The following is a 25,618-nucleotide window of genomic DNA, read 5'->3' on the forward strand; positions in this document are numbered from 1 at the left end:
AGCGATTTACAGTCATGCGTGTATACATTTTACATATGGGTGGTACCTGGCATTGCAAGCACCATGCTCTACCAACTGAGCTACAGAATCAGACCCGTGTTACCTACGGAATCAGACCCGTGTTACCTACGGAATCAGACCCGTGTTACCTACGGAATCAGACCCGTGTTACCTACGGAATCAGACCCGTGTTACCTACGGAATCAGACCCGTGTTACCTACGGAATCAGACCCGTGTTACCTACGGAATCAGACCCGTGTTACCTACGGAATCAGACCCGTGTTACCTACGGAATCAGACCCGTGTTACCTACAGAATCAGACCCGTGTTACCTACGGAATCAGACCCGTGTTACCTACAGAATCAGACATGTATTACCTACAGAATCAGACCTGTATTGCAACTCAACAGTGATGAGAAAGACAGCTCTGAATCATTTGATCACATTAACAGTCAAGCAACTGATGAACTTTGGGTCACCTCACACCTCTACAGAGGCTAGTTCAGAGGAGAGACTGACTCAGTGAGCACTACAACCACTAGCTATGGTTCACGAAATCTGCAAAGCCTTTTTCTCACTAACATTACCACTGGGAGGTAGGGTATAGCCTATGGCATTAAAAACATGGGAGTCTTGTATTCTCACTTCTTCAAATCCCCAACCCTGGAAGACACCAGGTCAGTGGATCTAGCATTCAACACAGAGCTAAGGATAAGAGAGAGAGACAGAATGTACTGACTGTCTCCACTGTAGTGATGATCTGATGTACTGACTGTCTTCACTGTAGTGTTGATGATCTGATGTACTGACTGTCTCCACTGTAGTGATGATCTGATGTACTGACTGTCTCCACTGTAGTGATGATGATCTGATGTACTGACTGTCTCCACTGTAGTGATCTGATGTACTGACCGTCTCCACTGTAGTGTTGATGATCTGATGTACTGACTGTCTCCACTGTAGTGATGTTCTGGTGTACTGACTGTCTCCACTGTAGTGTTGATCTGATGTACTGACTGTCTCCACTGTAGTGTTGATGATCTGGTGTACTGACTGTCTCCACTGCAGTGTTGATATGGTGTACTGACTGTCTCCACTGTAGTGTTGATCTGATGTACTGACTGTCTCCACTGTAGTGATGATCTGATGTATTGACTGTCTCCACGGTAGTGTTGATCTGATGTACTGACTGTCTCCACTGTAGTGTTGATCTGATGTACTGACTGTCTCCACTGTAGTGATGATCTGATGTATTGACTGTCTCCACTGTAGTGTTGATGATCTGATGTACTGACTGTCTCCACTGTAGTGATGATCTGATGTACTGACTGTCTCCACTGTAGTGATGATCTGATGTACTGACTGTCTCCACTGTAGTGTTGATCTGATGTACTGACTGTCTCCACTGTAGTGTTGATCTGATGTACTGACTGTCTCCACTGTAGTGATGATCTGATGTATTGACTGTCTCCACTGTAGTGTTGATGATCTGATGTACTGACTGTCTCCACTGTAGTGATGATATATATATATATATATATATAAAAATATATGCCATTTAGCAGACGCTTTTATCCAAAGCGACTTACAGTCATGTGTGCATACATTCTACGTATGGGTGGTCCCGTGTTGATGATCTGATGTACTGACTGTCTCCACTGTAGTGATGATCTGGTGTACTGACTGTCTCCACTGTAGTGATGATCTGGTGTACTGACTGTCTCCACTGTAGTGATGATCTGGTGTACTGACTGTCTCCACTGTAGTGTTGATGATCTGATGTACTGACTGACTCCACTGTAGGGATGATCTGGTGTACTGACTGTCTCCACTGTAGTGATGATCTGGTGTACTGACTGTCTCCACTGTAGTGTTGATGATCTGATGTAGTGACTGTCTCCACTGTAGTGTTGATGATCTGATGTACTGACTGTCTCCACTGTAGTGATGATCTGATGCACTGACTGTCTCCACTGTAGTGATGATCTGATGCACTGACTGTCTCCACTGTAGTGATGATCTGATGTAGTGACTGTCTCCACTGTAGTGTTGATGATCTGATGTACTGACTGTCTCCACTGTAGTGTTGATGATCTGATGTACTGACTGTCTCCACTGTACTGACTGTCTCCACTGTAGTGTTGATGATCTTATTTGAGTGTAATGATTTGCAAGAAACACGAAGCGTTAATCATCAGCGGTGAAAGACTATTTGTAGGAAGCAATCTCATGTCATACGAACTCCATCTGCTCCGAGTTTGAGCCTGGACGTGGTTTAGGAACAGAAACTAACAACAGACAACGTGTGTGTGAGGAATAAAGACTTGAACACCAACGCCGTGCCGTAGAAGAGATACACCCGAGGACATTAATATGGACTTAGTTTCCAAGCACACAGCAATAGCAACACTTTGGAGTAAAGTATAAAAATATCCCTCAGATCAATAGCAGCTCAAAGAGAGCCTGTCAAGCATCGGGTATCGTCAGTTAGGCCCTAACTCATATTGTCAGCTGCAACGTCTCACAATAGGATGTGCAGACTGAGACAACTCATAATAAAATAACGGTCTGAAATACTGTTCCTAATCAAATGGTTGACGTGAGAAAACTGATGTCACTCTTTTTGAATCACAAAAAAACGCCATTTTGAAGTGTGTCTACATCTGAATCAATTGCTATTGATTTGTGATCCTAGTACACTAGATTATGAACCACACAAGAAACATGAAACGCACTAGCTTTAAATGAGATAATTCTAGGAAGGCAAGAAGGCAATTGCTCTGAAGACATCATGCAAGCAATGCTGAGAGAAATCACTCAGGCAAAAGGTTGCTATGCAGGTTTGCATTTCTGACAACTAGTTCAGGGATAAATGTAGTCTTTGATCATCACTCTCGGTTCCATTACATTACGACTCTCGGTTCCATTACATTACGACTCTCGGTTCCATTACATTACGACTCTCGGTTCCATTACATTACGACTCTCGGTTCCATTACATTACGACTCTCGGTTCCATTACATTACGACTCTCGGTTCCATTACATTACGACTCTCGGTTCCATTACATTACGACTCTCGGTTCCATTACATTACGACTCTCGGTTCCATTACATTACGACTCTCGGTTCCATTACATTACGACTCTCAGTTCCATTACATTACGACTCTCAGTTCCATTACATTACGACTCTCAGTTCCATTACATTACGACTCTCAGTTCCATTACATTACGTTCCATTACATTACTCTCGGTTCCATTACATTACGACTCTCAGTTCCATTACATTACGTTCCATTACATTACGCCTCAGTTCCATTACATTACGCCTCTCAGTTCCATTACATTACGCCTCGCAGTTCCATTACATTACGCCTCTCAGTTCCATTACATTACGCCTCTCAGTTCCATTACATTACGCCTCTCAGTTCCATTACATTACGCCTCTCAGTTCCATTACATTACGCCTCTCAGTTCCATTACATTACGCCTCTCAGTTCCATTACATTACGCCTCTCAGTTCCATTACATTACGCCTCTCAGTTCCATTACATTACGCCTCTCAGTTCCATTACATTACGACTCTCAGTTCCATTACATTACGACTCTCAGTTCCATTACATTATGACTCTCAGTTCCATTACATTACGACTCTCAGTTCCATTACATTACGACTCTCAGTTCCATTACATTACGACTCTCAGTTCCATTACATTGACTCTCAGTTCCATTACATTACGACTCTCGGTTCCATTACATTACGACTCTCGGTTCCATTACATTACGACTCTCAGTTCCATTACATTACGACTCTCAGTTCCATTACATTACGACTCTCAGTTCCATTACATTACGACTCTCAGTTCCATTACATTACGACTCTCAGTTCCATTACATTACGACTCTCAGTTCCATTACATTACGACTCTCAGTTCCATTACATTACGACTCTCAGTTCCATTACATTACGACTCTCAGTTCCATTACATTACGCCTCTCAGTTCCATTACATTACGACTCTCAGTTCCATTACATTACGACTCTCAGTTCCATTACATTACGACTCTCAGTTCCATTACATTACGACTCTCAGTTCCATTACATTACGACTCTCAGTTCCATTACATTACGACTCTCAGTTCCATTACACGACTTCAGTTCCATTACATTACGACTCTCAGTTCCATTACATTACGACTCTCAGTTCCATTACATTACGACTCTCAGTTCCATTACATTACGACTCTCAGTTCCATTACATTACGACTCTCAGTTCCATTACATTACGACTCTCAGTTCCATTACATTACGACTCTCAGTTCCATTACATTACGACTCTCAGTTCCATTACATTACGACTCTCAGTTCCATTACATTACGACTCTCAGTTCCATTACATTACGACTCTCAGTTCCATTACATTACGACTCTCAGTTCCATTCCATTACGACTCTCAGTTCCATTCCATTACGACTCTCAGTTCCATTCCATTACGACTCTCAGTTCCATTCCATTACGACTCTCAGTTCCATTCCATTACGACTCTCAGTTCCATTCCATTACGACTCTCAGTTCCATTCCATTACGACTCTCAGTTCCATTCCATTACGACTCTCAGTTCCATTTACATTATGACTCTCAGTTCCATTACATTACGACTCTCAGTTCCATTACATTACGCCTCTCAGTTCCATTACATTACGCCTCTCAGTTCCATTCCATTACGACTCTCAGTTCCATTCCATTACGACTCTCAGTTCCATTCCATTACGACTCTCAGTTCCATTCCATTACGACTCTCAGTTCCATTACATTACGACTCTCAGTTCCATTTACATTACGACTCTCAGTTCCATTACATTACGCCTCTCAGTTCCATTACATTACGCCTCTCAGTTCCATTACATTACGCCTCTCAGTTCCATTCCATTACGACTCTCAGTTCCATTCCATTACGACTCTCAGTTCCATTTACATTATGACTCTCAGTTCCATTACATTATGACTCTCAGTTCCATTACATTACGACTCTCAGTTCCATTACATTATGCATAAGAGTAATTGGAAGAAGACATCTTCTGTACAGTTTTGTTACGAACCCCAGTGCTCGGCCTGAACATGAACAAGCATCGCTTGTGGTACGGTTTTGGAAGCATACAGAACTTATCTTTCATATCAGCGAGAAATAATTTTCAAAAAAGGTTCAATTGATATACATCTTTATAGGGTTAGAGAGTACATCTTGGGCGAGGGTAAATTAGGGCTGAACTAACTCAAAACAAGTCACCAGAACTTGAACTGTAATGAATGAACCGGCACCCCGGTATATATTATTTTATATTTTACTGCTGCTCTTTAATGACTTGTTACTTTTATCCGTATTTATTGAAACTGCACTGTTGGTTAGGGGCTTGTGAGTAAGCATTTCACTGTAAGGTCTACCTACACCTGTTGTATTCAGCATTTCACTGTAAGGTCTACCTACACCTGTTGTGTTCAGCATTTCACTGTAAGGTCTACCTACACCTGTTGTATTCAGCATTTCACTGTAAGGTCTACCTACACCTGTTGTATTCAGCATTTCACTGTAAGGTCTACCTACACCTGTTGTATTCAGCATTTCACTGTAAGGTCTACCTACACCTGTTGTATTCAGCATTTCACTGTAAAGTCTACCTACACCTGTTGTATTCAGCATTTCAGGTCTACCTACACCTGTTGTATTCAGCATTTCACTGTAAAGTCTACCTACACCTGTTGTATTCAGCATTTCACTGTAAGGTCTACCTACACCTGTTGTATTCAGCATTTCACTGTAAGGTCTACCTACACCTGTTGTATTCAGCATTTCACTGTAAGGTCTACCTACACCTGTTGTATTCAGCATTTCACTGTAAAGTCTACCTACACCTGTTGTATTCAGCATTTCACTGTAAAGTCTACCTACACCTGTTGTATTCAGCATTTCACTGTAAAGTCTACCTACACCTGTTGTATTCAGCATTTCACTGTAAAGTCTACCTACACCTGTTGTATTCAGCATTTCACTGTAAAGTCTACCTACACCTGTTGTATTCAGCATTTCACTGTAAAGTCTACCTACACCTGTTGTATTCGGCGCACGTGACTAATAACATTTGATTTTGATGGAGAGCAACGTGTTAAGATTAGCATAAAGCATAAACGTGTTCAAAGATATACATTGCTACACGTTTTACAACATCTATCACTATGACTCAGTGATAGTCAGCTGAGGAAATACAAATGCATTCACTTTTTCTCCACACCGCTGTGTAAAAGTTACCTAACTAACCAGGCTAGAAAACGTTTTCAAATTAGAACAGCTTGTCACTGTTACACCATTAAAAAGTGCATAATTTTATGCGTCTTGAGAAATTGATAAAAGTGAAAACGCTTGAATAGTCGCCTAAGCTAGCAAGAAGCAGATGTAGTCCTTCTCCCATCGCTAGCGGGAGCCTCTGTTCACTAGCTTGACAGAACGTCAAGACCGCTCGTCCCCTCTCCAAACGCGGACCAACTAATTAGCTGATAACGGCATCCTCATTCAAACAGTCAACTACGACCCATCACTGTCATAAGATACTTTTTAACTAAATGTCTACTAAATTGACATGGACCGAAAAGGAAAAATACTTTTAAATTATTCCGCTAGCTAGCTAATAAAGATATTATATGCAGAAGACCGCTAACGAACGAGCGGTTCTCTCTCAACATCAACAATAACATGTTCCAGCTTTCCCCTTATAGTGAATTCCTTTAAAGTTATCCTTTTGCACAAAAAATACACAGAAATTCACACTAAAATTAGTTCCTTGTCGTTTAAATTACACATGCGAAGACTTGCATTGGCATTATATCGTTTGCTAACCGTTTACATTTATAATAATTTCAAGCTGCGCTTTACCTTCAATTCCGCACTCTCCGCCATCTTGCAATTCCTAGTGCAAGCGTGATGACGTATTGTGACGTTGACGACCACCACGCTACGTGCGTGCGCTCATTGGGGGTGCATTTAAAATACTTGAAACGTTGTTTGAGTGCGTAAAACGGTGTTAGTTTTGCAGTAGATATAATCCGTCCCATATTCCGTTTCAAGAGATACGTTTAATTGATATGACACTTTAGGCATCTTTTGATGTCCTCAATCAATGCAAAATGCAAAGATTTTTCCTCTCCCAACCACCAACGTGTTCTTTGTAATGGAGTTGTCTCCATAGAAGTCTTGTACTTCATTTCCTCCACAAAAGAGAGTGACTATGCCTCTGGACTGAACTCACACACACACACACACACACACACGCACGCACGCACGCACGCACGCACGCACACACACACACACACACACACACACACACACACACACACACACACACACACACACACACACACACACACACACACACACACACACACACACACACACACACACAAGACAGGGAATATATGTGGAAAGGATGTGGTTATCTGTTAAACAGGAAAATAATGAATAAATGCAATGGATACAACAGGATAAACAAATGGATCCAGAATACAACAGAATGGACTGGTAATAAAGTAGCACAACTGGATTGATAATGAAATAGCACAGGACTGTATAATAAAAATATATATAATCAAACAACTATCAGTAACAGTAAACACACAAAGTTACAACAACAATATTAAAGTACTTCTGCACGCACTCCATCCCACAAGTCCACTCAGAGGAGAAGTGAGGAGACAGTGGGCTGCACAGAGAGAAGAGCTGTCAGGTGTCGTGCTCCCTGACAACGTGCCCATTAGCAACCAATCAGGGTTAAGTCACACAAGTCAGAGAGAGTTTGAGAGGCCGGTTTATGGCTTGGTCGAAAATATAATGTATATTTTTGACCTAGGTTTATGGTGCCCCCAGACACTCAGGCAAGCTCCTGGGAGATGGGGAGTGGGCTGTGCAGATTGAAAGGGTTGTGAGGTGCTGATAAGAGTCAATTCGTAACAAAAACAGTTCTTGAGCTATGCTTGAAAAATGGGATTTACCTGTTTTATATATACACTATATATTACAAATGTATGTGGACACATCTTCAAATGAGTGGATTCGGCTATTTCAGCCACACCCATTGCTGACAGGTGTATAAAATCGAGCACACAGCCATGCAATCTCCATAGACAAACATTAGCAATAGAATGGCCATACTGACGAGCTCAGTGCCTTTTAACCTGGCACCGTCATTGGACGCCACATTTCCAGCAAGTCAGTTCATCAAATTTCTGCCCTGCTAGAGCTGCCCCGTTCAACTGTAAGGGCTGTTATTGTTAAGTGGAAACTTCTAGGAGCATTGACGGCTCAGCCATGAAGTGGTAGGCCACTTCGGCGGATGCCAGGGGGATGCTACCTGCCTGAATGCATAGTGCCAACTGTAAAGTTTGGTGGAGGAGGAATAAAGGTCTGTGGCTGTGTTTCATGGTTCAGGTTAGGCCCCGTAGTTACAGTGAAGGGAAATCTTAACACTACAGCAAACAAAGACATTCTAGAGAATTCTGTGCTTCCAACTTTGTGGCAACAGTTTGGGGAAGGCCCTTTCCTGTTTCAGCATTACAATGGCCCTGTGTATAAAGCGAGGTCCATGCAGAAATGTTTTTTCAAGATCGGTGTGGAAGAACTTGACTTGCCTGCACAGAGCCCTGACCTCAACCCCATAGAACACATTTGGGATGAATTGGAACGCTGACTGCGAGCCAGGCCTAATCGCTCAACATTAGTGCCGACCTCACTAATGCTCTTGTGGCTGAATGGAAGTAAGTCCCCACAGCAATGTTCCAACATCTAGTGGAAAGCCTTCCCAGAAGAGTGGAGGATGTTATAGTAGCAAAGGGGGGACCAACTCCAATGTTAATGCCCATGATTTTGGAATGAGATGTTGGACGAGCATACTTTTGGTCATGTAGTGTATTTCCACACTGAGGTTGGAATAATGCTGAGAAATTGTGAGAATTATGATATCGTCCGTTTAGTGCGGCTGTGTTGTTCATACATGTCTGATCTCTGAGTAGAATTACTTTCTTACCTCAATTAGCCACAAAATCCCTAGTTTGAATAATGCAGCTATTTTTCTGGAAGCTGTACTACCCTGTTTTCCCTATGTTTTCCACCACGTGGGCCAGCCCACTAGCACTTTGACTTCAACCAATGAGCTTCAGCCCACTAGCACTTTGACTTCAACCAATGAGCTTCAGCCCCCTAGCACTTTGACTTCAACCAATGAGCTTCAGCCCCCTAGCACTTTGACTTCAACCAATGAGCTTCAGCCCCCTAGTACTTTGACTTCAACCAATGAGCTTCAGCCCCCTAGCACTTTGACTTCAACCAATGAGCTTCAGCCCCTAGCACACTGAGCTTAGCACTTTGACTTCAACCAATGAGCTTCAGCCCACTAGCACTTTGACTTCAACCAATGAGCTTCAGCCCACTAGCACTTTGACTTCAACCAATGAGCTTCAGCCCACTAATATATGCCATTTAGCAGACGCTTTTATCCAAAGCGACTTACAGTCAGTCATGTGTGCATACATTCTACGTATGGGTGGTCCCATGAATCGAACCCACTACCCTGGCGTTACAAGCGCCATGCTCTACCAACTGTGCTACAGAAGGACCCCTAGCACTTTGACTTCAACCAATGAGCTTCAGCCCCCTAACACTTTGACTTCAACCAATGAGCTTCAGCCCCTCGCCACATGCTGTATATGAAAGCTAGCAAGAGGCACATGATGCACCCACAGCAGAGCGAGAGAGACAGCAATGACTTGGTGCACATATCTGCACATATGTGACATAGTACACCATTTTTGGGGACCACTTTTGGCATGTGAGTGTAACAGTATAACTTTAGACCGTCCCCTCGCCCAAACCAGGGACCCTCTGCACACATCAACAACAGTCACCCACGAAGCATCGTTACCCATCGCTCCACAAAAGCCGCGGCCCTTGCAGAACAAAGGGAACTACTACTTCAAGGTCTCAGAGCAAGTGATGTCACCGATGTCACCGCGCACCACCGCTAACTAAGCTATCCGTTTCACATCCGTTACATGAGTACTACTTTCAGAACGACTGGCTAAAAAGTATACAAGAGTACCGGAGAATCCCTTTAATAGACCAATAAGACAGAGAGTTCCAAACCTCTGCCAATAATAGCTACATTTTCAGTGGTCCCCTCCTCACTTAGACAATCACTCAGACAATCCCAGACAATCCTAGCTAAATTCCTGCTTGAGAAATTGCCCTTTACTTAAAGAAGCTATTTTTGTTTGTTTTCAATTAAACTGGTCAAAAATAATCCCAGTAAGGTACTTAATTGTTATCCAGAAATGATTTGATATGGAGTTTAAAACGGCTAAATTGGACCTTTTAAAACAGTTCATAGTGCGCTCTCTCTACAACTACAAACATTTTAGAACGTTGCCCACCCTGAATGCATCTTTATAATACAGACTAACAAGGTGTCTAAAGCACCCAATAAATTAGTTCCAATAGGATTGGTAAACACGCGGCAACAGAAAACTAGTTTGGAACGAGATAGCAGTGGGATTGGGCACCGTTTCAGAATAGGGACCTATCGACTTCACGTTTGAAAAGTTATAAATGCTGGATATTAATGAGCCAGTAGATGTCACTAATCTTCATTGTCCAGTAGATGGCACTATCTCCATTGTAATTCAGACTATGATAAATACAGATAACCCACTATTTTTCTGACATTTATAGAGCCCCCAAAGTCCTAATGAAATTGTTAATATGACTATGTTATATCTAATCATGAATAAGATAATGCCCCCCAGCTTTCCAGTGTTGTACTGATATCTATGTATCGTATTTGGTTATACCATACATGGCTACTCCTTATCCCTAAGAGGGACATGAACAGAACACTGGGTGGAGTACATTACTCCCTAACAATGCAATTCATCTTCAATGTAATGATTGATGACACAACTCCATTACGGATGACTGTAGTCCACCATAGAAGGCTCACGTGGAGGGTATTTGAACAGGGACGGACGGCTGTTGCACATGTTCCAGTCCCCACCTGTTCAATGTGATGTACACAGTGACAGGACAAGTGCAGGTTAACTTTTTTATTTGTCTTTGTCAAAGGAGTCATTTAGAGTTAAGATTCCATGACCAATGTTGGCATAATGAACAGGAACAAACATTATTTCATGGCCACTCTAATAGGTTGATAAACTTCTATGATGTACAAACCATACCCTTTCATTCTCATGTTTGGCCGGGCCATTCTAAACCATTGTAACAAAAAAGCAAATAAATCTGAAATCATTCACTGTGAAAATGGGTTCACTCATTACAACTGATATTTAAGTGGGCTTTTATATGTTTGGGTGTACCACGACAAACAGTTTGAGAGACTTTCAAAAAGAGTATTGTTTGGTATTGAGGGCAGCCCTCCGACACTATTTACCAAGGGTGTAATGGGTTATGTGGTCTGTTCATTCTTATAATTTAAGAAGACTTTTATTCGTGGCTTCTCACAATTATACTTGTGTATACAGTCATACTAAAATATATCTTTAAAAATATCATGATTAAAAAATGAAAAATAATCACACTTAACGGTATCTGTTAATCATTGTAATGTAATCAATGTCACTATGTCAGTACTTCACTCAAATGTCAGTTGAACTTGTGAAGTTGTGTCGAGTCAAAAGTTTAGTAGTTTGTGATAGTATGAGGCTTAACAAACCAGGAAATATATAAATGATTATATCGATACTGTGTTGCTGATCTATACCATGTGCAACAGCAAAAAAATGATCACATCACTTGTGTTCAATACCATTCTCATGTGGACGGAACAGGAACATGAAAACTCTGGTTCATAAACAACTTCTTCAGGATACCTTGTGTAAACATGTTACAATACACACACCAGTGGTTAGTATTCAAATGAAAAGGTGCCTTCACGTGGGGAGCAATTACTGTCAAAAAGATTAATATTCAACATGCATCACTGCCATTATGCGAGCATCTCTCTTACTCTCTTGTGCCTAGGGACAGAGGGCCATCTAAAGAGCATTTAATCAATAGCTATTAGGCTTCACATCAGAATAATTAGATTTCACTATTAAACAGGGCTATTCCCCTGACAGAATGTCGAACATAACTGGACTGGACTTCTGAGACAGCCCATGTATGGAATGAGTCGTTTGATATGAAAAAAATAAAATAAAGATTAAACAACCTGGATGCTAAATAAATTTTAAATCAGGTTATTCCTTATAGGTTCCAGCAGGTGTCAGTATCGTTCCTATTAAGAGACATTCAGGAGACAAGGCAAAAAGAGGATTCACTTTTTAATCGTATTTTACATTAATTTCTGATATAATACATACATGAGTCTTATTGGCCCTTAATGGGGTCACAACAACACATTTTAAAGGTCATATATATCGTGGAAAAAAATAACCAACTGGCTTGGAATTGATTTAAAAAAAGATTGGTTACAGAAATCAACTGCACAACATGGAATTCAATCACAAATGGCCGTTTCAAGTCTCTTTACGTGGCGTCTTGGTTTCCTTTAATCTCATCCCCACTCATAACTCTTGCCATGCACAAAGGATTGACATGACAAAATAAAGCCTACAAGACATAATTAAATACACAACAAATAGGTTTGGTTTCTGTGCCTGTGGTTTATTTAATGTATGGTAGGGTTCTGACGATGATTCAAACCCTTTATTAAGTACAACAGAAGCTGGGTGTGTCTTGTAACCGAATGTTCAAATCATACGGAAGAAATATACCTTTTATAATGAATATACTGTACATGGTATCTATGTATGATTAAAAACAATCATAGTTGAGACTGAATGAACATTCTATACACTGTAAAAGACTAATCTGTTGTGTGACATTTTAGGCAAACGGAACCTTTTTAATTAGTTCAAGGTTGAAAGGTCATTGGTTAATTCGAAATAAGTGCTAGAATAAATGTTGGCGCCATTAGAAACAGCGTTTCCCTTTCCATGTCCCGGTGACCCAAAGCGGTGTTTGTGTCCTAACACTCACACACTTGAGTCAACTAATCAACAATTCATCATCAAGCCTTTGATTTGAATCAGGTGTGTTAGGGTTAGGACAAAAACCTAGAAAGGTCATCATCTTTGGATCCCCCTGGTCCAGCATTTGGGAAACGCTGCGTTAGAAGGAAGTGTATTCTATACATTAGATGCCTAACAGAGTTTACTTTATTTCTTAGTCCAGTGAGGTCCAGATCAGTCGTAATGTTGTCAATTTTTTAAAGTGCTTTACATCAATAATATACATTGTTTAATGTTTCAGATGGACAGATCAGATTAAAGACTAATTTAAACACAAATAAATATATGTAAAAACACATACATAATGTGGTAAAACAACCCAAGAATGCTAGGATTCGTGTTACTTATGAAATATCACATTATACAAGTCATTGCACATCTCCACATATGTATATATATTTATATATATACATGGGATATATGAAGAGCAATGGATTATGATTCAAAGGGACTTGGTGAGTCCATATCAAGAGCTCTTTACAGCTTGATAACTGTCTAGAAATACAACACATACAGTCGTTTGGTGTTGGTGTATCTTCAAGAGTTCTTTTCAATGGAAGGTCTTGTTCTCCTGACCTCCATAGCCACTTCTTCTGCGTTAAATAAATAGCGCTGGAGTGTGTACACAAGTTGTGAATCCTTGGATGACTGGTGAGGGAGGGCAAAGGTAAAGAAGTTACGGAGAGACTGTGACTACTTGAGGTGGGTGTCTCTCTTTTTGGCTGCAGTGAGCTGTACTGGAGTCAGGGGGGTCTTGTGGTCTATTATGGAGGCAGCAGAGGGGGTTTGAAAGTACAGGCTCCAGTACAATGGCGAGGGGTCAGCATCTTGCAGGAGAAATGGTGCAGGGCGTCATGAGCTTCTAGGGAGAAAGGGGATGTGTCACTTCAAACACTGGGCAGATGAAATGTCTTTGTTATTTTTCTATCCACACTGTGTTCTCTAGTCGTTCTTTCCTCTAAGTTCAGTCTACACGTCACAGTAGTTCTGCTCAATATCAAATGTGCTAGGAATTAGCATATCACAAGGACACACATGCTAGCGAAGAATAAAAAGTAGCACTTGCATAGGTACGGTTGTAATTTGACAAATGCTACTAGTCATAATCAAAGTCCATTAGAAGGCCATGCTCTTGCCCAGCTAGCCATTGAATTAATTCACAAATGGACTGAAACTGGATACATGTTCTGTTTTTGGACCATATAAATTACCTTTTAGCTTCTGTTGTATTGCATAACGCGCCTTTCTTTCTTGATCCAACTCGCTGCACAAAGTGTCTAAGCAAACAACACAGAAATAATAAGAAAAGAAAACGCAATAATTGAGCTACAAAGCGGTGGTTTGTAAACTTTGAAATGGATGACTGTAATTTATGTTGTTCACCCTCGGGTATTTTGAGTGACCTCTTAGTGTTGTTGAAGTGTGTATTTACACTACCGCGTTCCAGTAACTCTAGAACTAGTCTATCCGTGAAAGGGCGGCATCAGCTGTTGTCGTCTACTGTATGTAACTGATACGACGATACGTAATGGTCTGCATTGACATTTTCCAGTGCGTGATTTAGGAGAAAATAACATTTACAAACAAAACACAGCGAAATCAATCTCTCTATGGTTTGATATTATTGCAGTTCATTCGACAATTTCCAGTCAAATTGCGAAATTTTTTGACAATTTGACAGGAATGATAAGCTATTATTTGTAGATTGTGGACACGCAGCCTAATTCTATAATGACCGAATTTATGCAAGTGTCACTTTCCCCTCTTCATTCTTGTGTGGTACAAGGAAGCAACAAAGTCAATATGACTGTTCTTGTACACGCATGTTTTCATACTTTAGAACATAAATGCTATAACGATATGGGTCATTTCATTCAATTGAAGTCGGGACATATTATTTCATTTATTAAAACACTGACCATTTAGCATATTCCGATCATTTTTCCTGGAGACTCACCTCGGACAATATGAAGCTGTTGGACCATCTCTTCTCTGTAGGACAGTTCCCTCTTCATTTGGTCCTGAAAATTATCTGCATAGTGAGCAAGCAGACGGCTACTATTAACACAGTGCGCAAGTCCAAATAATAGAATTGAAGCCTAATGGGTTCTCAGCATTAATAAAGACCTCAATGTGTGGGAAACAGGAGCAGCTCTCGCTTTTGAAGCTAAACAATCATTTACTTCCATTTCAGCACCATGCCGCTGTCCACTAATGTTTGCTTCGTTGTAGTCAATATGTTCGCTGTATGTCTCTTTATGTTTAAACTCATTCTGAAACAGGCCAAGATGGTGGAAACGTGAATGACTTTAACTCTTAAAAAATAGTTACATTTTTTTTTAACTTTAATAGATCGAGTTGCGCCTGTTTCCCCTCATGTAAATATTTCAGCTGCACCTCGACTCTGTGTATGTTTAAGCAGTAGGACAATAAAGCGTCCTACCTTTTAAACTTTGAAATTCGCGTTCCAACTTTTTTCTGAGCTCCACTTGTTCGACAAGCTGTTTCTGAAGTTCCTCTGCAAACCGAAGCGGTCATCATCATTATCATAATCGTCGTTGTAAAAAGGCAATAGACAAAGCAGTACATTCCAAATGTGGCTTTCAACATACTAACCCTATATATTGCAGACCTATCTTAGCCTGTTCAACAATTAAAGCATTTGATTTTGATTACAGGCCTTTATAGGCCTAATACAACACAGGCATATGGGTAAAAACAACCACTATGTTTCCCTTTGTTTATTTCCCTATAGTATCGTAATAACTATTATCAGAAGGCCTATGGTTGGAACGCTAACAGTCGTTTAGCCTCACTGTGTCTCCAAGCATGGTATTGCTAAATAATTAGCTCCATCGCCTCGGGGTTAGAGGCTCGAGCGCCGCAGCTTAACGGCTGGGCTCGTTAAAATATTAATAGTGTAAAAACGATTTCGTGTTACAATAAGTAGAACAATTCCCGTTTCTCATAATTTAACATTAGAGGAGGTTAACGAATGGAAAACAATTCAAACGTGACCGTGCAAACTTGTGTTAAGCTGTAGGCATAACATTTTTTTATAAAGCGATTTAAAAAAAAAAAAGATTATTAGACAGATCATAATAGGTATTATGTTGTTAGTGCAGGACCTAGATATGGAAGGGGAAACCTCAGTCTAGCATATTAGACTGGTGATTCCACACGTCGTAGCCTACACAAGACCAACATGGAACATGGTTCTCATGTTCCATAAAAAGGCTTAGAATTAACAACACGAGGGTTTTTCGAATGTTGAAATAGTAGGCTTTGAGGAAGTAGAGATGCAAATAGAGCCGCGTTCACACGTGTTCGTTATGTTTAAAATATAACTATGTTAATTCAATGCTAAATATGATTTTTTTTTTTTTTTATTCCCAGAACCGAAAATTTGCCTATTATGTTTAGTTATTTCCACCTTGCTTTGTTCAATTTAAGATGAGATCTAATGACTTGAAACGAGTCTAGGCGAGGCCTACTTGTTGGTCGTTTTGCATGAGTCTAATCAATATAAACAAATGTCAATGATCATTGATAAAAATCAAATGATTACCTTTAGCCATGTTTTCGATATCTTTTTCGTGGATCCTACTGACGTCATGCTGACGTAATGCCCCATCGCCTGCAAGAGAAATATTAAAGATGGCATCAGCTCATTAATTCATCTAATTTACTCAATTTTCTGTTATTAATGATCATATTTGGAACAGTAAAAAGTGAGAAACCCCTGGCTAACAATTTCGTTACATAAAATATAATACAATAGGCTATATTACCATGGTAGGCCTACTAAACTTGTACACACTTACACACACAGAGAGAGAGAGAGAGACTCACATGGTGGGCTTTCCTTTGCTTGGTCCTGATAGGTTCTCTGTGGAACGTCCTCTCTTGTAGGAGAACGTTGTTTGTGTGGGTCGGAAACATGGTGTACACCTGATAAAGACAGACAGTAATAAGCGACGTGTCTATTTGCATACAGAAACTATACCATGAATATGTACTATGCAAGATAATAGGCCTACCGTTCGATTGCAATGGGCTGCTATGTTTTGATCCAAACGTAGATGGACCGTTCAAAGGCATGTGTCCATCCTTTTCATGTGTGTACACCTGCAAAATTAACCAAAGCCATTATAGTCAATACAACTGCAATCATCTATAATTCTCTTCATTTCACAAGCAATTCTTTGAACGGATATACCCACGTGACACGTCTCCAATTTATAATTATAGGGAAGTAATTAAATTGTTGTCCACCTATCTAAATTGCAGTTTGCCTGACATTAGGACGAGGCCGGCGCAGGCCTAACCTTTTCCCAACACACTACAAGGCTCGCAGTAAACACTCCAAACAGAACCACTTCAATTATCTTTAGAACAAAAGACAAGACACAGACCTAGGCTCCCACTCAGCGACCTTATTAAAACAAGCCTACTCAATTCTCAATCTCTTTAATATTGGGACGATGGTCTTTTTTTGTAAATGTCATTGCCAAAATGTATTTTAACAAAAGATCATTTCCATATTTGTTCCAACCTGCCAATGTATGTCTAAACAGGCTCAGCCTTCTGTAATGTCCGGGTTTTCAACAGCACAATAAAACCCCATGCCAGAAGGTCTGGATATAGTTCATATAAGTGGATGCTTTTTTTCTTCTTCATTTGACCAAAATATGAAAATGCCTTGCAAAAACGCGTTGAAAACATCACATTAGCCTACTGTTTAGGCTTCAAACTGTTAAAAGCTGCCAGCCATATCAACATCCTTTAAGGCCTATGACCATTGGAACATTAAACATAGCATGATGACCATACTTTATGCCCATGCACTTACAAGACCAAACATCACCCATTTTCATATGGGATCTAAATAAATCTCCGTGGATTGATGCCTAAATTAATTTACAAACATGTGCGTAAATATATTGAACATAAAAGCACTCATATGGACCTTGGCACACTTACTTCGTACACCGGTGTATCATGGCGCTCTGACACCTGTCCACCCTGCCTCTCGTCATCAGAGGACCCGGAGTGGGGATCTTCCGGTTGTGGTCCTGGACTTGTCCCCAACTCTCGACTATCTTCAGGCCCGGAATGGGCTGAGTTGAGGGGCGGGGGACTCTGACGGTCCTCCACTGACAGTTGGACTGACTCTTCATCCTCGTGTGCCCTGTTTGACTCCACGTCAACGTCTGGGTCGTCCACGCTATCCACATCCGGGGACATAGACCTATAGCTAGAACTTTCACTCACGAAATCTGGCGATAGGTAACCAGAGCGCACACCGCTGTACGTGTCCCTGTTGCCGTATAGCTTTGCAATGCTTTCGGCGTCTTTCACCACAGGTCTGAACGCAGATATGTAATTTATCTTCCGTGGAGTTGTGGGGAGTCCTTCCGTCGACCGGGCCTCATCCCCGGATTTATCCTCGTCGTTCCGGGTGGATTGTGAGCTGGAGCACCGTTCGCTGTCTTGAAAGCTATCCTTAGGTGTGTTTGCGCACCGGTCACTTTGATCCGATAACTCGAGGTCACTCTGTCTGACACTTAAGAGCTCTGTGGGTGGTTTGGGTGGTGACTGTTGATACGGTGGCATCGGCAGGCCACCTGCTGTTGGCCAAAACATCGGGAAAGAGGGATAGATACTGTCCTTTGCTCCTGGCCAAAAGACACCCGAAACGTTGGTTTTATTTGTCTCTCCCACTCCGTCGTCCTTCTTTTGACACAGTCCAAACGCAGGGAATCCATACGGGTGGGGGAAGAGCGGTGGCTGGATCTTTTGAAGCATCCCAAAGCTCTTACTGGGCACAGGGATAACCGGGTAGTTCCGGACGCCATTTGACAGACTGATGTTAGGCCTACCTCGGTCTTCGTCACAGCGCAACGTTTTATGGGGTACCTCGGGGGAACTTCTTTGAGTTGGGTTACTGGTGGAATGTGACTTCAAAGGAGAGGACATGGATGACCCACTCATAGGTAGCGTCCTCTTACGACTTCCCCCGTTGAACATCGCTTTAACATCCTCCCACGCGTGGGCAACATCATCCGACGAGCTTTTGTCTGTTAGTTTGAGATGGCGCCTCCACGAATTGAAGTTTGCTGCGTCTGGCTGTGTATACTTGGACTCGGGAGTGCGATGGGAGTGGAATATGAATTTATTCGGGGAAAAATACATGTTACAATATGTGCATTTAATGCACTTGGCCCTCGAGCTGTTATACCTGGCAGGTATGAAGCTACCTCTGCTTCCCCACGCGCATTCATGAGAGACATCAAAAGCGAAATTTTCCGGTAGCTTTGGTGGGTTGTGAGCACCGAGGAATGATTTACATAGCCTCTCCGCCTCCCGCTTAGTGATCATACCGCAGCGCCTCGAGGAGATTGGCATGGCGCCAGCGCGCCTCAGTATCTCGAGCTGGACGGGCGTGCACTGGACGCAGGTGATTCCAAGAGCAACGCGTCGGTTATGGATTTCGTTGTAACTGTAGTTCTTTAGCAATGTGTTGGATATCTGCGCCAAGCAAAGTCTTTCCTGGCCATCTATGACCAAAGACACGATGTGCACTCCATACAACGCGGTCTCGCTGACTTGGTTAGGCTTCAGGGAGATGGGGCTGGAGAAGGGCTGAACGTCCTGCTTGGAGCTGGGGGAAGAGCTGGAGTCTCGTCCCGCTGGTTGTTGATTGGGTATCGACTCCATTCCTGGAAGTCTGAAAATAAAAATATATATTTTAGGGTAGCCTATTGCACTACCATATAGGCCTACAGCTGGCATAACACCTGTCAAAAAATGCACTAGCCCTAAATAGTTTGCAATTCATTCCAAATCAACAAATAAATAAATAAAGACCATGAAATAGCTTTGTAATTAATCTTACCAATAGGCCTACGCACGCACATTTCGTGCAATATTAACAATAACATGGTCAAGGTCTTAAAAGTAACGCAGAAGATCAGTGTTATTATATACTAATAACTATGCATTATTATTATTATTATTACTACATACTTAGTGTTATTATAGAACAATCAAAAACATTTTCAACCCAGCATTATTCACAAAAGTCAAGGATTAGTTAGTTATTCGTTTTTGGTGACCCAGTTCTAAATAAATAGATAAATAATAGCCTAATAAATAAAATAGGTCTACATAATTTAATATAAACGTTCCATTTTATACGAGCATGTTTAGTATAGGTATATTAATATTAAGTGTCTAAACCATCCGAAAGCTATTTTTTTTTAACATGACCTATTAGATTGTATTTTTTTGTAGGACGATGCCAACTAAGGCTATCCATGATCAGTTAGTTGTTTATTGACGGGACCTTTTCCTATCGTCTTTAAATCGGCTCAGAGGCGAGGGTGATTACTTAAGAACTACATAAGATCCTTACACGCAAAAGAGCAGAAGGAAAATACACTCTGAGCTGCGCCAATGCGCTTACCAGAGAGGAAAAGAACAGCTAAGCTGCTTTCTTGGTAATTACACGGGTTAAATTGTACGTATTTGATCTGTTAATAAAAGACTAGCCATATATATAATTAAAACATCGCATGCGTGTCTCCCTAGATTAACGTTAGTACAACGCCTTATAGACCTACAATAAAATATTAAAATAGACTTTTACAAAAGGCAAATATTTCCCTCACATTTAGCATCTCACATCCGTCCCATTTTTGGGGGGTTTTGCGCAACGGTTGTAAATATATATTCTATAAGTCTTCCGAAAATAATATATTCAATTGGAAAATAAATTAAAGGTAACACTTACGAAAAACATGTAAAATATGAAACTGTTGTGACTGGTGATGAGACATTAACATTTCAATAGAAAATACACAAGACAACGAATTGAAAAGAGTAAGATCCTTACCTTTCTTTCTGGAAAAGAGCACAGTACTCCTAGGCTTAGGAAACAACTTTTCATCAAAAAGTTGAACAAAAATCACCGACACAAGCAGAGGTCTAGTCCGAGATTAAATATACTGTTGCTGGACCAAGCGTTCAGACTAGCCAAATCTCTCTCTCTCTCTCTGTAGTGTTTCTGTCTCTGGCTCAGTACAGTGAACGGACTTCCATCCTCTTCGACTCTCACCGGCTGAGTGGCGCACGAGAGAGTGACCGCATGGCAGTCCTCGAGCCTTCGCCACTCCTCAAGACAGCAGTCGACGTTCCTCACTGAAGAAGTGACCGCTAAACTAATGGATGGCAAGGCACACCCACTTAGCGTTCCTTCTCTTTAACTATATTATCTCCTGGACAATGAAGGAACAACAGCCACGAGGCTGTTACTTGATCCATGTAAACTTTACTCAGTGGATCTTTCATAGAAGTGGGGAAAAAAATATAAAGAGAAAGATAGCTGGATATATATTGCATTAACATGGTGTGCTAAGTAGTAAGATGCATTTGATAGATTGACCCTATGTTGACACAATTAATGACCAACGATATTTTAATAATAGACAAATAATTATAATTTGATGGGTGCATTTATTTGTCCCATTTCACACATGTGGGTACAAGTGTGTATTATACCCATATGCTAATTAGAAATGTTTTTATGATTTATTTATTTTTTGCATATCACAACTCTTCATCGGAGAGTAACTGCCCCTACCAAATGCCAATGAAGGCCTATATACTATTTCCAGTATTAACAAACGAGCAAATTTAGGACAAAACTGAATATGAAATCGAAGGCAACAAAATGGCTGAATGTATCATTTATCAAGTTACACGACCATCTGTTTTGCTTCTCGTGGACACGCAAATCAATTCCAGCCCTTCTGGTAAAGACGCAATGAATTTTAAGGCTCGTGTGCTTTTGTTCGAATGTCAAACAATTGGACACGTTTTAAATCACATACTGTGCATTCTTAGATTCTGCATTGAAAATGGACCGAATCCTAGATGAGCGGATAACTTGCCCCGGGCGGGACTGTCATATGCTGCTGCACACCCTCCCCTCTCCCCCCCCCTCTCTCTCTCAATACCCACCACCCACGAACCAAACTGTCAGTAAATGAAGGAAATTTGTTGAGCACACAGGACACGGTGCGAGCAGATTGCGTCTACAAACAGAGTGATATATTAGAGCAATAGGCTGAGGTTAGTGTTGAAACCCAATACTGTAAGACCATATTAACTATTCATAACCTGATCGATGCCCCTCAGTTAACCCCAGTAAGCCTTGTGCTGAGGTATCAATAGCTTGCCGGGGCATAAAGTTCAAGGAACGGCATGCAAACTTTTCTTTTTAGTTTAAAATAACATTTAAACTATTTTGCACACGTAGGCCTAAATACACGGGTTGAACAACATTTGGGTCAGTCTGAATGACAGAGGTTTACGTTTTGTTTGAATTGTTGTATTTTAAAAATACGTTTTTCCAATTAGTTTTTTAAATTGTTTTAAGGACTTACTAAAATTACCATTTGTTTATTATTTTAAAATGCACATGTAGCCTGAATGCCTATAGCCTATATTCCTAACATTGTCTGTACTAAATGGACACTGATTAAAATGTAATTAATCAAACTGTCCGGGCCAAAATGTGAACAATTACCACAATCAAATAGGAGTTAATAACGTCCACAAACGCCCTCCAGCCAACTATTTGCTAAGCAGACACCATTAAAGTAGAACATCTATGCCCTTTAAACCTAGCATAAATTAGCCTATACATAATATGTTTCCATTGACAACTAGAATTTACATTATGGATAAGATAGCTGCATATATAGTTTACCTGGGTCTAGATGAACTGACAAAACAGTTATGCGCCAGATGTTTTGGGATTGACACCCTCTGTCTCGTAAAATAGATATCACGACCTTAAACATCTATGGTTTCTTTATTAAAAAACAATGTCAAAATAAACTATATCTATGTAGGCCTATTAAATAGCCATGCAAAACATTATACTGAGCATATGGGCAATAATTCGTCTTTTCATAAATGTGGCCTATTCAAATGTTATGAATCATTATTATGCTGAATATTAAAATTATTTCGAAAGTTGGACTTCGTTTTCCCTGCAATGCACACGCACCATAGTCCGACAGCGAGAAAGACCGTCAGTTTGGCTCTCTGCAATATTGATAGAAAAGGAAACCTAAGCCCGACCCGGTCCCGTCGTGTCGTCTTTCACAATCAAAAGGCTTTTCTGCAGCCCAACAATAATTACAATTTTATACTGTAATTATTCCTATGTTTTTAATTATTTAGTCCACCGACTGAATACGCCATTGTCACCGCTTATTCCGGAGAAACGTGAGCTCACGTGGCTCACAACGCTCATTAAAGGCGGGAGTTCAGCGCCGGGATATAGCACGAGAGCAGCGCTTTTAATTAGCCGATTCAGCGGTCATTTTAGGCGAGCCCTTTATTACTGTTGGATACACATCAATGAGATCTTTTTTCGAAGAGTAAATTACCTTGAGACTCATTTATATGCATTCAATTGTTTAAACAAACCTACGCTACAATATTAATGCGTTCCGTGTTTAAGTCAGTAGAATTCCTATCTCTGTAGAGGTGAACGTAATGTATTATGTAATACATGGTTAGATTGGATATTGACAGGTGACATTCTTTATTCTATCACTTCAATAACATGAACTTTGGCTACAACATAAGAGTAGCCTGTATTCCAGTTTAGATGCATCATTGGAAAGTTTTTTTTATTCATAAACCAATATGACCAAAATAAACTTAAATCCCAAATTTTGCCACAGCAAATGGCAGACATGGTAACAACCTACACTAAAATGATAGTAAATAATGAATTAGGATGTGAGTGACATGCATATATAGATAGACCAGAGTAGGCTACTATTTGGCTACTCTTAGACCAGAGTAGGCTACTATTTGGCTACTATTAGACCAGAGCTAGGCTACTATTTGGCTACTATTAGACCAGAGCTAGGCTACTATTTGGCTACTCTTAGACCAGAGTAGGCTACTATTTGGCTACTATTAGACCAGAGCTAGGCTACTATTTGGCTACTATTAGACCAGAGCTAGGCTACTATTTGGCTACTATTAGACCAGAGCTAGGCTACTATTTGGCTACTATTAGACCAGAGCTAGGCTACTATTTGGCTACTATTAGACCAGAGCTAGGCTACTATTTGGCTACTATTAGACCAGAGCTAGGCTACTATTTGCACTCTATCATATATTGAAGTAGCCAACAACAGTAAATACACAGAGGAGTAGGGTAAAAGAGGCTTCGCCTATACCGGTATATGAATGAAGGCATTATTAACAAGTAGCATCTCTCCTCGCGCTCTACGGCGGTTCAGAGAGTGCCGATAGTCAAATTGGAGGTGAGATATCTTCAGAGTGGTGCTACTCCATCTATGTTTTTAGTGCTAACCCGAAAAGGGACCACACACACGTATATTTGACAACATGAATTAATCTGAATAAACTATAATTCCATTAAAGTGATCAATATATATGCCGATGAATTAGAGGTCGCTGCTAAACCATGACCACAATGTAGCCTACGAAATAGGTATAGCTAGGCAACATATGGCAATCTAAGCGTTGATCAATGTTATATTTTGACTAACATAGGCTGGTCCAATTTACACTCTGCTAAGCTTGGAGTGAATCAGAATAAAAACACATAGGCTCATAGTCTATTAATGCAAACGAGACATAGGTTCCAGTTAACTTACTGATACTACAGTTCTTACTGACACTAGTTAAATGTTTTCTGATTGTCTATGTACATACACTGAACGAACTCTTATTTCAATCAAATCTACTTCTAGAGGCATTTAAAAAATAATAAATAAAAGTAGGCTATATTAAACATTTCATTCAAGGTAAATCCGTCCTTTAGGTAAAACGCCTTCATGGCTTTAAAGCAAGTTCCAAGTGGAAAAGATTGTCACATAAATCAAATGTGCCTAATTCAGGAGAAGTTTAATAACAGAACCGATCGAGAGCGAATGTTCTATAATTAACAGTTGTATCAGCACCCTATAAAACCGTGACCCCTATACATTCCATTTTAGAAGCCAATCAATCCGCTTCTTACATATTGATCTCCTTGTGCTGATAGGCTACACTTAAATGGGCTCCCCGAGTCCTTTTGGTTTCAAGTGAAAAGAGCATTTCGATTACACTTTTTATTGGGAAAAGATTGCTCCAAGAGGAACGCGTTGACTCGAAAATTAAACGGTGACATTTTAATTACTGGACATTGATAAAGGGTTCTGGGTAATGGCGGAGCACAGCGCCGACGCCTATTGTCTGACCTGATGTGCTAATCAACTTGGACTGCTCTGTAAAAAGGTCACCAGGCGATACAATAAGGGCGCGTGCCTCGGTGGCAAATGGGAATATTAAGGCCCGGGATTGAGTAAAATGGAGACGCATCTCCAAACAAAACCCGGTCAATATCCCAACGGGGATGTTGATGGTAAAACGAGATTGAGCATCCACGTTT

General features: G+C 40.7%; 2 protein-coding genes across 9 annotated transcripts in view; both read right to left on the reverse strand.

Moving 5' to 3' along the window:
- The window catches only part of LOC127920184 (E3 SUMO-protein ligase PIAS1-like), a 102,161-nt gene extending 95,167 nt beyond the window's left edge, over window positions 1-6,994 (reverse strand). The window contains exon 1 of the mRNA XM_052503955.1: window positions 6,929-6,994. Within this exon, the coding sequence (XP_052359915.1) occupies window positions 6,929-6,952 (24 nt within the window). The 5' untranslated portion in view covers window positions 6,953-6,994. The remainder of the gene's footprint in view (window positions 1-6,928) is intronic.
- Window positions 6,995-12,700: 5,706 nt separating this feature from the next.
- Window positions 12,701-22,092, reverse strand: LOC118379996 (SKI family transcriptional corepressor 1 homolog-B-like). 8 transcript variants are annotated; one of them, XM_052503957.1, is made up of 9 exons: window positions 21,026-22,092; window positions 18,112-19,858; window positions 17,169-17,256; window positions 16,981-17,079; window positions 16,697-16,765; window positions 15,572-15,646; window positions 15,086-15,160; window positions 14,340-14,405; window positions 12,701-13,987 (listed from the first exon to the last, which is right to left on the reverse strand). In XM_052503957.1, the coding sequence occupies exons 2-9, from the start codon at window positions 19,846-19,848 to the stop codon at window positions 13,893-13,895; spliced, it is 2,304 nt and encodes a 767-aa protein (XP_052359917.1). In that variant the 5' UTR covers window positions 19,849-19,858; window positions 21,026-22,092; the 3' UTR covers window positions 12,701-13,892. The 8 variants fall into 8 exon arrangements, with proteins under 8 accessions (XP_052359917.1, XP_052359916.1, XP_052359919.1 ...); XM_052503956.1 differs by having other exon boundaries at window positions 12,701-13,990; XM_052503960.1 differs by having other exon boundaries at window positions 13,875-13,990; window positions 15,086-15,149.
- Between the last annotated feature and the right edge of the window lie 3,526 nt (window positions 22,093-25,618).

The sequence above is a fragment of the Oncorhynchus keta genome, unplaced genomic scaffold (genome assembly GCF_023373465.1).
Source record: "Oncorhynchus keta strain PuntledgeMale-10-30-2019 unplaced genomic scaffold, Oket_V2 Un_contig_1856_pilon_pilon, whole genome shotgun sequence".
In the NCBI taxonomy this organism is placed as follows: Eukaryota; Metazoa; Chordata; class Actinopteri; order Salmoniformes; family Salmonidae; genus Oncorhynchus; species Oncorhynchus keta.

Bases quoted from the DNA above. Each gene is read 5' to 3' on its own strand.
- LOC118379996 (XM_052503956.1), bottom strand. From the start codon at position 19,848: ATGGAGTCGATACCCAATCAACAACCAGCGGGACGAGACTCCAGCTCT. The intron at 16,766-16,980 runs GTGAGTCTCTCT...TTTCTCTTGCAG, and splicing joins AGCAAAGGAAAGCCCACCAT to GCGATGGGGCATTACGTCAG. The intron at 14,406-15,085 runs GTGAGTCTCCAG...TTGTTTGCTTAG, and splicing joins ACAGCTTCATATTGTCCGAG to ACACTTTGTGCAGCGAGTTG.